We start from the raw sequence: 15,272 nt of genomic DNA on the forward strand, positions 1-15,272 counted from the left end.
AATATCAGAAGACATAATCAGTCCCTTGTGCTGGTTGATTGGGAGCAGTGGTCTCCAGACAGGTTTCTGTACTCACCCCCAGGGCTGGGACCTATGCATGTTTAATTGTAATGGAGTGTGGATGCACTACATTATGTTCATTTATGTATAAATTATGTACCTGTCCCACATTGCAGAGATATTGTGTGCCTTCCTTATACACACTCACAGTGTAAAGCAAAATGGAAAGCGCATGAACTGAAGGAACAGTGGACGGTGCTGTGTGCCCTCGACTGGGACAGTGGTTCTCAGACATGGGGATGTTTGGAGTCAGGTTAGCTTAAAACCAGCTCTTCTGGAATCTTGATGATCTGCCAAGACTAGTAGCTGAGTCCTAAGGGAGATGAAGTCCTTGGGAGGAAGGACAGGCTGGATGGCCCTGCACAGTGTTCAGGGCCTGTGACCCGGCCCTGGTGAGGGTGGGGTCACTTTTAGGCCCCTGCAGCTGTCATGCTGTAACTCTAGGTAGGCCAAGAATGTTCCAGTTCCAAGGTGCTCAGGGTCCACCCTCAGAGGCTCCCTCGCTGTCTTCCCTCCAGGAGTGTCAGAGTTCTGTCACTGGCGGGAAGACCTGAATGCCACACCAGGAGCTGGCACCTCATCTGAGCTGACCCTGGTGTTGCACTTTCTCTAGTTACAGAAGTAAACTGTGTTCTCAGTAGAAAAGGAAAAAGTAAATGCACGTAGAAGAAAAAATAAGAAAAGATATGTGGTGAGACATTCCAGAAACACGCCGCTGCCCAGGCAGCCTGCACACTGGTAGACATTTCCAGGTGTGCGTGTGTAGCTGAGTGCGTGTGTGAGTCACGCACTCTGCGCCAGGGAGCGGCCGCGTGGCTGTTAGTGCCAGCTCTGTCACACAGCACGGCGTCTCTCCAGGCCCACAAGTGTGTCAGCATCTGTGAGCCCCACGACTTATCCAATGTCACTAAGCCGCAGGGTTGAGCTCTTAGGCTGTATTTTTCGCGGTTACACACATCATAATGCAGCGAGCACCCTGGTCCATAGAGACTTATGGACTTTCCCAGTGATTTCCTGAGTCATTCCTCACATTGCTGTCACGTGTTTCAGACCTTTTAAGTGCTTTTTATATTTATGGACAAGCGGTTTTCTAAAATGATGAATTCGTTTACATTTCATTTACATTTTAGAAATACTTTAAAAATATAATTTTTAGATTTTAATCTTTGCTTTCTAATGGACCTCGCCCTCCAAATCTCATTGTTTGGAGTGCATATGGCCTGAGCCATCAGAAGTCTGGGGTGTTGGGAAGATGGGCAGGACCGGTGTGGAGCCCAGAACAGTACAGACATGGGGTGTGAGGCCTGCCGCCCACTGGGAGGTGGTCTCGGAGGCTGGGGACACTGGAACAGTGGAGGGCAAGTTCTGGTACCTGGCACCCATGGGGACCATCTCAGTTGGTCCCCAGACACCTCTGCGAGAGGAGGAGACGAACTAGAGGCATGTGTCCTGGCTAGGGAAGATCAGCCACTGCGTGTGCACATCCAGAGCCCACTCTCACATCTGAGCATGGAGGAGAGTGCCTTCCAGGTCCTGCTTTTGTCTGGGGCCCAGGTCACAACCTCTGCAGTTTGGGGTTGGCTTGGCCACACCTTGTGTAATTTCAGGAGGTCATCTCTCTCACTGATCCCTGAAATAAACTTGGTATTCACTCTTCATCCCTTCGCTTCACACTGGGGGAGCCACTGTGAGCCAGGAGCCCAGGTGGGACACCAGGCAAGGGGGGATGTCAGATCCTGTCTGAGAAGGGTTCCCCAGGGCCAGGGGGTGCAGGAGCAGAAGGGGGTGCCGAGGCTCTGTCCACCTTGGCCAGCTCTAGCCTGCTGCATGGTCACCCCTGTGTCACCTACTCAGAGCATGTCCTGGGCTGGTCCACAGAGCTGTATCCATGAGACGCAACAGGCAGGGAGGAGCTCACAGAGGGCAGGAGAGAAAGGAGCCTCCTGAGAGGAAGGCGTTCAGGGGAACCAAGACAGGGACATCTGGATTCTCCTCCCCTTCTGCAGTTTTCCATGAAAGCTTACACCTCTCTGCGCCTTCGTTTCCTCACTTCTGAAATGGGGAGTAATTTCTCTCACAAAGTTACTGGATTCATCTCCTGAAATAGTGGATATAGAGGAGCCTAGTGGGCTACAGTTCATAGGATCACAAAGAGGTGGACGTGACTGAAGCGACTTTAGTTCTCACACACGCCTTGGAGTTTAACACACACACTCACACACATACATAAGGGTTGTGTAGACTGTAAAGTAATTATAACCTGAAATTTTTTTCCCTGTCAGATAAGCTTTTCAAAAATAGAGTGGTAAAAATGGAGAATTCTCTGAAAATCAGCAACTGGTTCTTTTGAGCAGATAAAACAATAATAATGTAATAGTGGCCAACGTTGATTGAGGGCTTCCTGTATCCTGGGACAGATAGGCCATGACCATGGACCGCTTACCTTGCCTTGAGCAGGGGTCATGGGAACCCGCCCTGCTGTTGATTAGTGGAATTGTGTCACTTGGGATCTTAGGTCTTAGGGCTGAGATGTCCTGATAAGCTGGCGACCCTCCCAGGTGATAAGATGAGCCAATAGTGAAGGGTCTGACGGCGTTTATGGTCATGTGAAACAACTGCCATCCTTCCTTCCCAGTGGGGTTTGCAGTGTGTGGGCTGGCAGCACAGAGATCTGAGAATGACCCTTGTCTTGTCATTTGCAGGCTCCGGGGGCATCATCAACACCTGCTTCTCTGTGCTGTGACAAAGCGTTCAGGTGAGTGTCCCTCACTGAAGCCACTTCTGTGCCTCTGGCCTTGGGTCAGCTCTCGGAGAGGAAGCCCGGGCGTGATGTTATTTTATTCTGTAGTAATCTTAATGTCTTTTTCAATTTTAAATAGAAATGCTCGAAGATGATAAATATCATATGTGTGTCTCTTTCTGGAATGTAATGTCCCAGCATTAGAAATCCTGGTTGTGGAAATGTCCCATCAGTAATTACGATGCTGTGATTTGATTGTGAAATGTAGCATTGGGGAAAGTTCTAGAATTGACTTCAGCACATGAAAAGCTCATTATTTTTTAATAGGTCACTGTTGCTCAGTCGTGTTCGACTCTTTGTGACTCCATGGACTATAGCCTATCAGGCTCCTTTGTCCATGAAATTCTTCAGCAAGAATACTGGAGTGGGTTGCTGTGCCCTTCTTTAGGGGATCTTCCCGACCCAGGGAGCGAACCTGAGTCTCCTGCATTGGAGGCAGATTCTTTACTGTCTGAGCCACCAGGGAAGTTCCAGGTCAAAAGATGTGATTTGATTTTTTAAAGTAAACAGAACTCTTTTACATTCATGTCTGGTGCATAAGGTAGAGAAAAATATCTTGGTGATTGTTTGTATTTGAATAAACCAATAAAAAAAATAGATTTATGATACTGGATATTTGAAGATATTATTTCTTTTGGGCATCATAATTGCATTGTAGGTAGTTCTAAACGTATCTTTGTCTTTTAGAAATAAGTACAAAAATACTTACAGAAATGACATATAATGTCTTGGGTTTTTTCAGGGCAATCACAGTGAGGAAGGGGATAACAGGGAGTACGGATGGAAAAAGCTTGGCTGTGTGTCCATTTTGAAATTGGATGATGAATCCTCAGAAGTGTGTTTAAACTATTTAGTATACTTCTGAATTTTTTTCAGAATTAGGAGAGAGACTCATGTAATAGGAGTAGTACACAAACAACAGCTACGAGCCCCTAGAGCTGGTGGTGGGGGATTTGATAGATTAAAACCACCCTCCTGTGACTGTCCTGCACCGCTCCATGGATTCACCAGTCTTTGGGTTTGACCCCATCATCTCTCATCTGGATTTTTCACCTTCTATCCCTGACAGCACCTGTAGCCCTAGAAGGCTCTTCCTGGGAGGGGCTCTGGGGCCTGTGGTCCCCATTGCACAGTCCTAGTGATGAGGAAGCAGAGCCTGGATGCTGCATGCTGGAAGCATTATCCTGGGCTCACCAGGCTGCAGGCTCTCCCCACCCAATGGCCCTCACTAAGTCCTCCCCTCTGCTGGCTTCATTGCATGGTGTTTTTGTCCTCTTCCAGACCCCATCCTCCTGATACCTGATGCCTACCCTCTAGGTTAGCCCAGGGGCAGTCTCAGCAGAGCCGGCACACAGCTCTTCTCATAGATGCCAGCCCTTGCCTCCCAGCTGCTGCAATTCCCTCCCAGCTCCTCCTCTCTGCAGGACAGGCCAGCCTCCTCCCTGGGAAGCGGGCCTCCACATCTCCCCCAGGATGGGACCTGCAGATGTGCCTAGGCACTTGTTGATCTCTCCCAGCCTTGGCCTCTTGCTCTGCATTCATCTGTCTAATGGGCTTCTTCCCTGCTGCCTACACCTGACTTGACACTTAGAGTAAGGAATGCCCCTCCTTCCAAGATCTGGGCTCTCTGAACTCATGCCCGCCCAAGGAGGTCCTCTCTCTGCTGGCTTTCTGTCATGCCTGCCCCCTACCAGGAGCCTCAGTGTGCTCCCTGCTTGTAGCTAGTAGTGCCCCAGTCATAACCGTTAAGGAAGTTTTAGCTTTGTGCCCTCCTGTGATGAGAATCAGTAAATTCCCAGAAGCCTGTCATCAGGTCCGGGTGTGAACAGTGAGCGAACGTCCCTCCGGGTGCTTGGCCCCTTTCCTGACAGCTGCCCGTGTGTCTCCCAGGCCTGCAGGGCTGAGCCCCGCCATGGAGGACGGCCGCGAGCTGGATCTCACCTACATCACCGAGCGCATCATCGCCGTGTCCTTCCCCGCGGGCTGCTCTGAGGAGTCTTACCTGCACAACCTGCAGGAGGTGACGCGCATGCTACGCTCCAAGCATGGGGACAACTACTTGGTGAGTGGGGACACTGAGCGTGAGGGAAGCGAGGGGCACTGAGGGTGGGGACCGTGAGATGGGGGGACATTGAGCATGAGGATGGCCACAGTGTGCGGCGGGGGTGGGGGACTGGGGGGTGCTGATTTTGCTGAAACTTAATGAGCGAGGGTCCCCATGTGTGGGGACTAAGGAGCCTGAGGGTGGCAATACAGGTCTGTTCCTCTGCAGTTGGCTTGACGGGCGGTGGTGCGGGGAGGGGGCCCGCCGCAGGGAGGCTGTGCTGCCACATAGCCCGCTGTGCAGTGGAGCGTCTGGGCTCCTCGTGAAAGCGCAGCCCCCCCAGCTCGTGGCCTATGTGCACCCCGAGGGGTGTCAGCTTCCTTCCCTGCTGCTGGGCTTAGCACCCCTGCCTCTGAAGTGAATCCAGGACTGGAAGGTGGGCATCCAGAACTATCTTCCACCCCAGTTCCCTTTCAAACACACATGAGGTTGTTGAACAGAGCACACATCTGAGGAAGGTGCTGTGCTGTGCTTAGTCACTCAGTCGTGTCTGACTCTTTGTGACCCCATGGACTGTAGCCACCAGTTTCTTCTGCCCATGGGCATTCTCTAGGCAAGAATTCTGGAATGGGTTGCCATGCCCTCTTCCAGGGGCTCTTCCCAACCCAGGAATCAAACTGGGGTCTCCCGCATTGCAGGCGGATTCTTTACCAGCTGAGCTACCAGGGAAGTCCACTGTAAGTTTCTGGCCCGTACAGGGATTGAACCTGTGACCTTGGCGTTATTAGCACCACACTCTAATCAACTGAGCTAACCGGCCATTTGAGGAGGATGAAGAGGACCAGTCTTCCTGAACGTCCTCTTTCTCCACCTACCCTTTCTTGTTCCTGAGGCCCCGGTCCGGCAGGTGGCTCTGTGGCTCCATCTTCCACTACTTGAGTTAGATGACAGCTCCTTGCCCTTCTCCAGACCTGCTGCTAGAAGGCCTCTTTATCTCCATAAGGCAGCTAATCTTTACCCTAAACTGACAAGGCAGTTATTGTCATCCTTATCAGTCTCCTCAGATGTCTAAACGGCTGGGCGGGTGGCCCTGGAGGCAGAGAGAGGGAGGTACGGCCTAGTGGCTTCCAGTAGCCCTTGCCCAGCCTGTGGCTTTCCCACTGTCCTCAGCATGGCCTGGTAACAGGCGGGGAAGGTGGGGTCCAGCCCATGAGATTGTCCCACCCTGTCCTTGATCACAGCTGCAGGAATGGTCTCCTCCTCCTGACACTCAGGGGATGGGATGCCTCCTCCCTTCTCCCCTGCTTGCTGCTCACCGAGGGTGAAGGCCTGAGACCTGAGGCCTGGGGTCAGGGGGCTGGGGGCTGGGGCACTTCCCCTCACAGTGGTGGTGCCTTGTCAGAGCCTGAGTCCACCTTGCAAAATGGTGAGGCTGTGGGTCCTCACCTCATTCGAGGATAAGGACCTTTTTGAAAATTGGGAGGAAAGATGTGTTTGTCTTCCATGGAGCCTGAGTTGAGAACCCTGGGCTGGACGCACTTCTTCCCCACTGCACATCTGAACTGTGTGCTCTGACAAGCGCATGTGGAGGCCAATCATCCCCACCCCTCCCCAACACATACACACAGCTGCCTGGTCAGGCCACAGACGTCGGCTCTCTGAGGCAGGTTTTAATGGAGCCTGTGGTCCGGGGTGTAGCTTGTTCTGGGGTAGAGGAGCCGTGGACCCCATCCCTGGAGCACCCTTCCTCTCAGGTCTCTATAGCGTTCATCTCTGAAGAGAGAGGTGTGTGGAGCCCCTCCTGCCCCGATGCTGTCCTTAGTTTTTCCTTTGCTTGAGGTGTGATCAGGTTCCACAAACAGCTTTGCTTCTCTAGGGGCGCAGCCTGGGGCTCTGGGCTGGCCGGGGCTTCCTGAGACCAGGCCCCCTGCAGGCCCAGGGCCCTCCACCCCGTACCTTGTTCCCCCGAGGAACCAAGGCCAGTCCCATAGGATGTGTATGCTCTCCTCAAAAGTGTTAGTTGCTCAGTCATGTCCGACTCTGTAAGACCCCATGGACTGTAGCCCACAGGCTCCTCCATGGGATTCTCCAGGCAAGAATACTGGAGTGGATTGCCATTCCCTTTTCCAGGGAGTCTTCCTGATCCAGGGATGCAACCTGTGTCTCCTGCATTATAGGCAGATGCTTTACCGTCTGAGCCACTAAGAGGTGACTGTCCGTATCATCTGTTTTTTCATTCCATGACGATTACATATCTATACATTTCTGTCTTTTTCATAATCTGCCAAATCGAAGGCAAAGAGCCTGTGAGAATGCAGTTATTCCCTTTGGTCTGAGGATAATGATTAGTCTAATAGCTTCTTATTTCCCCTTTGTAGGTATTAAACCTCTCGGAAAAGAGATATGACCTTACGAAGCTTAACCCAAAGGTAGGACCTTAGCCCTTTGTATATTCTGAGTTTTGTTAAGTGTCTGTGATGCTTATCCTGCTCGTGCCAAAAGGTTATGTAGCAAGTCTCTGTGGAATATGACTTAATGAGGGCTATTAGGAACTGTTCATATCCATGGCTTATTTTTTTCCTACAATTTTTTATCTTGAAGTAGTTATAATGCCACAGGAAACTGCAAAAATAATACAGGGCGATCCCACACACCCCGACCCAGCTGTCCCCAGTAGTACTGTCTTGCACGACCTGTAGTAAAATACTGATGGCAGGTACATACTGATGACGTTGGCACAACCCACAGACTGCGTGCAACCTCCACTGGGTTCACATGTAGCAGGGGGGTGTGTGTGTGTGTGTGTGTGTGTGTGTGTGTGTGTTTCTCTGCCATCTCATTCTATGTAGATTTACGTCACCACCGCCACAATCAAATCCAGACATTTTTACCTCAAAGATCTTTCCTGCCCTGTCTGTACAGCACACTCTCCCCTTCCATACATTATTCTTTTTTTAATAACAAAGATTTAGGGGAAAAATTTTAAGACTGTATAAGTGTAAGTTGTGGTATATATGATATATATGTATGCACATACTGTATTTCATATGTTGGAGTATTTTGCAGCCATTAGGATACGAAAATAGTATGGTAAATTGCCTGTTTTATTGCTCGTTAACAAGGGCAGAATATAGAATTTATGTATGATAGTATTTCACCTATGCTAAATAGAATTTATGTATGATAGTATTTCAGCTACGTAGAAAAAGAATAAGGGATTCATCAGAATGTTGTAGCTCATCACTCTTCATGGCAGAAGGGGTGTGTGCCTTTGCCTGCTTCCAGCAATTTTCTGAATTTTTCCATCAATACACAATTTCTATTGCTTTTATAGTAAGACAGAGCTCTGCCTCCCCTCCCTTCTTAAAAAAGGAAAGGAAAGCAAAAATAACAGCCCTGCAGGCCCACAGGCTTAGAGGTGGGAATGTATGTCAAGTGGCTCAGAGTTTGTGTTTGGGGCACAGACTTTCTTTGTTCCTGAATTGTAACCAAGCTTTGAAGGCCTCCTCCCTCCCTCCTGGGCACAGTCTTCTCTTTTGAGGAGTGTCACGTGTGATAGGCATCTCCCTCCCCGTAGTTATCTGCCCCTTGTGTCGGGGAATGGCTCACCGCATTTTCCCAAACTGCGATTTGAGTCTGAAGGGAGGAATTTTGGCAGCAGCTCATGCCAAGAACTCCTGTTTCAGATCTTGCCAGGCCTGGGCCTCTCCCCATGAGCCATGCACCATTAGCGGCTCCTGAAAGCCCTTTCTAGAATTGTCATTCCAGCTGCACAAAAGCAGATAAGACTGGGGAGTAGATGTCTCATGGGGAAAATATAATCCTTCATATTTTTCTTTCCAGTAAAGGAGCCACAGTTCCCACTAAGTTTTAGAAAAGGAACACAGAATGTTGTTCTATATTATAAAATGAAATATTTTGCTAAATTAAAAAAAAAAAAAAGGTCTTGAGATGACTTCATAGGGCTTCTTGGAGATGGACAGCAGAAAGCCTCCTCTCTTTCCCCGTAGATTCTGGACGTGGGCTGGCCGGAGCTGCACGCGCCACCCCTGGATAAGGTGTGCACCATCTGCAAGGCGCAGGAGGCCTGGCTGAACAGCGACCCCCAACACGTGGTCGTTATTCACTGCAGGGTGAGCGCCTGCTCGGGGGCCCAGGGGGACTGCCTCTTCACCCGGATTGCCTGCTTCTTTAGGGGTTTGTGGTTAGGTTTTCATACGTATCCTAAGGGGAGGGAAATAGTCATCCAGCCTCCTGGAGTCTGGCTTCAGAATGCATAGGACTGATGTTCCTAAATGCACAGTTGTACATGGTGAAGCTAAGGTGGGGTCCCCTGGGAGGTAATCCTTTCATTTTCATGCGTTTTTTTGTTTTTCATGGAAATCTCCTGTTTAAAAAGCAAAGGGTACTTATTAAGGCATACAACATTGGACTCTGTGCCACCTGAGTGATGCCAGTTGATTGGCATGAGACTGTGGGCAGGATGCTACTACAGGAGTTATATGGTCCTTTCCGAGCAGGCCAGCCTGGTGGGGTGGACGTGACATGTCCATGCTTGCAGGGTGGCTGCGGGGATGTCGGTGCCTTGTCCTGGCTTCCTGACCTGCTAGGCACCCTTCTCTGACCTGGAACTGCCTCTCTTCTTACTTTTCCAGTTTCTCAACTGCCTTGGCTTGTTCGTAGCCTCTTCCTGCACTACCCTGGATTCCTCAAATCTGATGCATTTTCCCAGACATCTTGAGCTCATGCAGCATGTGGGAGGAATGCTCTGAGAGGGGTGGGGGGGCAAGGGGTGGGGCTCTGTCCCAGAAGAAGGGGTCTGCTCCCTGCTCTGTACACTTTACACCATCAGGACATCTCAAAAATATGGACATTTCCACCTTGAAATGTTTCTTCCTTCAGACTTTTCATACTCAAAATCTGCACAAAAGCCCTTTGCATTATGGACCTTAGTGTAAAAGAACCTTCCTTTTGAGTTATCAGACTTTTCAGGTGAGTTTCCTGCAAGGGTACTGAATGAGGAGGGCAGACAGCAGCTGACGATGTTCAGAGCTCCCACACTCGGTGAATTCAATGGTCACTCGGCTGAGAGGAAAAGCCTCTGGGTGCACACATGGTGTTTGCTGCTCTCTGCTTCTGTTGCTTACTCTCAAGTCAGATTCGATTACATTCTCCCACAAACAGCCAGGGAGCCCCATTAGTTCTCTTACTAAAGTTAACCAGGGCTTTAATTCAAGGATTATGTTATATTAAGGTGCTTCTCTCCATATTTGTATTTTGGTGCAAGCTTAAAACAAAGAAAGAGACTCTTTTTTTTTTTTTTAAACAATTCTTGTCAATTAAAACGAGCTCTGTATTTTTTTACTGGGTATGGCCTATTGATTTTTACATGTGAGGATGCTGCTGATGGGCCGCTTTTGCCCAAGATCCCTTCACAGGCCCGTGAAGCAGTGGTCTCTAAACCACCCAGAGCACTGCAGTGCCCAGCCTGGGGAGATATGCCTGCCCGGGGCACCCAGACCTGCTGCCAGCTGTGTCTCCCGAGGATTCTGGCTCCTAGACCTCGAGGTGCATCCCCTTCACCATCATCCCATTTCAACAGTTCACTTTTTTAATGAACTAAATTATAAAACTATTTACAACATCTGGGCCACAAGTGATGAACTTACCACGTAGAGTCCCCTGAAACATCCTTTTCCTAAACTACGCTGGCCTTTTGAGAAAAGTCTTGGCAGTGGGGTTAACTGGGAACATGTTGAAACTTCTTGGAAACCATTTGCTCATCTCTTGCCCTATTCTGGTGGCCCGTGAACCCTTCTGGAGATGATTCAGGAAACACACCATGAGAGAGAAACCCTCTGAATTTGAATTTATAGAGGTTGACTTCAAGGGAAATTCATTGTGGTTCCTGGGGGGTTGAGACTGCTGACTTCCCCCAAACCTGCCAGCCCTGAAGAATGGGCTCTTCCTGCCCATGAGTGCCAGGAATGGCATCCTGGCCTGGGGAGGGCAGACAAGGACCAGACTGTGCGACCCTGTCTTCCCACTGGATGCCAACAGTGGTATCTGTGTGTGCTTGTCCTCACCCTACCCACAATAATTTTGAGTAGAAATAGCTGGTGATTCTTCTGGATGGTTTCACCCCCTCCACGTGGTTCAGTCTTGAGTTGTTGGTGGAGGATACTCATTGGGACTCGTGTCATCAGTGATTTCTCTTAAGAACAGATAAAAGCTGTTCAGGTCCTAAAGAATGTTTCTGGTGCTTAAAGACTTCCTGTCCATAATGAGCAGCATTAGAGACGGTGGCAGTGAAGTCCTCCATGTGCCTGACTTGGCGGAGGTGTTGTTCCCTGCTGGTGAATTTATATAAGAAACATACTTGTAACTGTGCGGTTATAACTGCAGGTGCCAGGGTTCAGGACTGATGGTGTGTCTGCATTGAGTTTCTGAGGCATGTACTCAATGTTCATGAGACAGAGAGGAAAACCCTCCTAGGGGATAGTCACACGCCAGGATTTTGACCTGAATTTCCTTTATCATTCCTTTTTAAGAATAGACAAAGGAGCTGCGTGTTGGTGACGCAGCCATTGTGACCTATGTGATTCTAGATCACGGGTTGTTGACTCTTCTTGAAGGAACCCAAACAGGGCTTTCCAGGCTTTGGGGCCCCACAGACTATTCCACTGCCACTGCCAGGTGGAAATCGCCCCAGATGAGCCGAACTGCCAGGCGCAGCTGTGTCCCAGTCACATTTATTTGTGGACACTGACATTTGAACTTGATTTGATTTTCGTGTGTCATTGAAATACTGTTCTTCTGGTTTTTCTTCAACGGTTTGGAAATGTTAAGACAGCTCTGAACTCCAAGGGACACAGCAGGTGGGCAGAAGTGGCCGGTGGGCTGTGGTTTGCTGACTGCTGTCCTGGGTCATGACAGTGTGTTTCAGAAGGTGGCAGTCCATGGTTCTGGTTGAGGTGGCTCATCACAGAGCTGTGGTGCTTCCAGAACCTTCTGTTGGTGATGTTGGTCTGAAGCCCTGCTGGGCTGCCTTGTCTGGGCAGTGCGTGTCTGTGGTTATGGACTGAGTGATGCATTTTCCATAAAGCTGCCTCGGAGGGGTGTCCCCTGTGACCGTGCAGGGCTGGGTGGTGCCTGTGAGGCTGTGATGTGGCCGCACCCTGAGATTGGCTGTCCTACTCCTCTGGACTTCTCTGGGCTCTGTGTGCAGCCCTCAAAGTCCTCAGCTTATAAGTGGGGCATTCGGGTCTCTCTCACCTGGGTGATTAAGTCACACTAATGGCTTCCACCCAACAGTTTTTTCCTGGCCTCACTGGGGAAATGAGGAACTGATGGGCCACCTCTGTGCAGACCTGGCCTCGGTCGCGTCCTCAGAGGGCCTGGTTAGCACCTGCTCCTGCTGTTAGTACCCCACGCGTGTGTTCTCTGCTGAGCTGGGTGCTGCCGTCCCTCAGAACAGGGACCAGAGGAGGGTAATGCTGGCTTCCCTGTCAAAGCAGGCTCTTTGCCATCCTGTGAAGGAAGCAGTGCTTTCCTGTTCTAATGACCTCTCTTCCATCTCCTGCAGGGTGGAAAGGGACGCATCGGCGTGGTCATATCATCTTACATGCACTTCACCAATGTCTCGGCCAGGTAGGAGGGAAGTGTCCTTGCTGCTGTGGGCGTTGGGATGCTCTGAAGCTGGGTGGGCAGGAGGCGGACCCCTCGGAGTTGACTTGGAGACCAAGGCTCATGTCCCTGGTGCCTAGAAACCTAGCTGCAGCTGAGGGTGAAAGCTCGTGAGAAAGACACTTTCCTCAGTGGCAGCGATGTATGATTCACACTGAAAGCTTCAGGGAGGCATCACCAATAAAGGAAGTACACTGTCAACCTGTGGCAAGGCTGATGGGGACAGACACTACCATTAGTAAAACCAAAGCAGTGCTTCTCACTGGACACCTCACATTCTGCACATGTTCATGGCGATGGCCACGGCTGCCGTGGTTTACATGCACTGGGCCTCTGGGAAGTACTTTGCATATTTCCTTTTTCTTGCTCAATCCTCCCAAGTAATCCAGGAGGGAGTAGTCATCACTCCCATTTTACAGATGAGGAAACTGAGACTTGGCGGACTTAAGACTGCTCAGGATCTCAATGAGCAGGAAGCCAGATCTGGTCTGGTTCTCAGGAGGTGCTGCCATGGGCATGGGGTTGCTGCCCACAGGAGGTGGGTCCCATCCACTGGGGATGACAGGCACTGCGAGGCCCGTGAGTGAGGCCCCAGCTGCGTGCCAGGCCTCCGGGTGCTGGGTACATTGGTAGACCCAGAGGCACCCCCGAGCACACGTCTCCACTCACACTGAGATCCAGTTCAGAAATATCGTTCTTTCTGGGTGTTGCATCTGCGTTGGCCCTCTCTGTTCAATGGCCACTTTGTGAAGTATGAACTACTCCGTTCTGAGGAAATATAAGCCTATTCATATTAGCCGATAAACCCTTTCCTTTCTAGCATTAAGGAATGAAATTTGACTTTCCAAATGTTTTCTGTGGAAACAAATTGGAGAGCTCATGCCTGCCAGGCAGGAAACCCAACCCTCCAGTGAAAGTCAGATCCTTTCTTGGTGATAATAAGCACTTGTGTGTGTGTGTGCCAGACAAATTGAGATTCCTGCTCACGTCACATCCCTCTGGTCAGAGAGCAGATTTCACCTGGCAGACTCTGGACAGAGGCCACCTCACATTTTTGCCCACAACAGCACAGCTCTGTCTGGAACCAGAGTTTCATGTGCCATGGACAGTCCTGGCATTTTTGGAAAGCGTGGAGACTGGGCTTTTTTTCACTGTAACCTTATCATTGATACTCTGTCTAAATGCCCCACTTTTTTCTGAATAGCTGAAGTGTGTCTCAGCTGCACGTGTTAGGCAATTCACATGAAAGGCTCTAAACTCCGGGGTCCTCACCTAGGAAGCAGGGCTGATGGCTGTTCCTCACAGGGTTTTTTTGGACAATCCCATGTATTATTGCATGAAAGGCACTTGCAGCATCAGTGCTGGTGTGGGCTGATGTTCATCCTGCAGGTGCTAGTAGATAAGATAGTATTAAGTGCTCTTCGCTACAGTGAAGTGACACTACCAAGATTTTTGTAACATGGTTGTCTGAATTAACACTTTCCTAATTGGCGGCTGCATAGTTTGCTACTTCATGAATAGAATGTTATGTATTTAAGCATTTACCAGTATTGCCTATCCAGGTTGTTTGCAGTTTTTCTTTAGAATTTCAGTTGCTTCTTTCTAATGATTTTGTACACTGAAGTATGCCCTGATGACAGATTCTCATGATTACATCTTTGATCATTTTTACTATTTCTGTTTTCCCCTTAGATAGTATTCCCACAGGTAGTGTAATCATAGGGACTTTTGAAGGCCTTTGTCACACACTGTGTTCAGATCAAAATAGACATGTCCAAGTCTCAAAGTGAACTAAGAAAAACATTCTGGTACCAGCACTAGGAAGATAAGAGTTCATAAAGATAGAGTCAGTGCTCATATTATGAATACTGGTACTGATATTAACAAGCTTCCCTGGTGGCTCAGATGTTAAAGGATCTGCCTGCAATGCAGGAGACCCAGGTTCAATCTCGGGGGTAGGAAGAGCTCGTGGAGAAGGGAATGGCTATCCACTCCAGTATTCTTACCTGGAGAATCCCATGGACAGAGGAGCCTGGTGGGCTACAGTCCATGGGTCGCGAAGAATTGAACATGACTGAGTCACTGCTGCTGCTGCTGCTGCTGCTAAGTTGCTTCAGTCGTGTCCAACTCTGTGCGACCCCCTAGACGGCAGCCCACCAGGCTTCCCCGTCCCTGGGATTCTCCAGGGATCTTGACCACTGGAGTGGGTTGCCATTTCCTTCTCCAATGCATCAAAGTGAAAAGTGAAAGTGAAGTCACTCAGTCATGTCCGACTCTAGCGACCCCATGCACTGCAGCCTACCAGGCTCCTCAGTCCATGGGATTTTCCAGGCAAAAGTACTGGAGTGGGGTGCCATCGCCTTCTCCGGGCTGAGTCACTAAGCAGTGATATTAACGCTGAACATAAACGGTGACTAAAATGCATTGTCAGCATTTAATAAAACAAGTGAATTCCAGAAAAAGGAACACTTAAAAATGTATAGGTGAATATGTGCTTATACTTTTCACTCTAAAAACATGTACATCTGCTGTGTTAAACATGCAGTCCTTAAGTGACCCTTGTTTTTGTGCAGCCCCACCAACCAGCCCCTTATTTAGACAAAGTTGTTATTTTAGATGGTTGTTTCGGTAGTTAGGACACCAGGCCTGTGCCCACCTGTGAGCAATGGCAGATGGGTGGTT

At 49.6% G+C, this 15,272-nt stretch overlaps 1 protein-coding gene and 1 non-coding gene across 13 annotated transcripts in view; one reads left to right on the plus strand and one right to left on the minus strand.

Annotated features, from left to right (window-relative positions):
- Positions 1 to 15,272, plus strand: part of TNS3 (tensin 3) — a 222,572-nt gene that overhangs the window by 98,823 nt on the left and 108,477 nt on the right. For all 12 annotated transcript variants that reach the window (XM_025291331.3, XM_045166422.1, XM_044946771.2 and 9 more), the window contains 5 exons: positions 2,763 to 2,815; positions 4,751 to 4,922; positions 7,283 to 7,333; positions 8,915 to 9,037; positions 12,490 to 12,554. In XM_025291331.3, the coding sequence (XP_025147116.3) occupies positions 4,773 to 4,922; positions 7,283 to 7,333; positions 8,915 to 9,037; positions 12,490 to 12,554 (389 nt within the window). In that variant the 5' untranslated portion in view covers positions 2,763 to 2,815; positions 4,751 to 4,772. The remainder of the gene's footprint in view (positions 1 to 2,762; positions 2,816 to 4,750; positions 4,923 to 7,282; positions 7,334 to 8,914; positions 9,038 to 12,489; positions 12,555 to 15,272) is intronic.
- Positions 5,651 to 5,724, minus strand: TRNAI-AAU. Its single transcript has one exon. It is a non-coding gene; the product is annotated as a tRNA-Ile (tRNA).

The sequence above is a fragment of the Bubalus bubalis genome, chromosome 8 (genome assembly GCF_019923935.1).
Source record: "Bubalus bubalis isolate 160015118507 breed Murrah chromosome 8, NDDB_SH_1, whole genome shotgun sequence".
Lineage (NCBI taxonomy): Eukaryota > Metazoa > Chordata > Mammalia > Artiodactyla > Bovidae > Bubalus > Bubalus bubalis.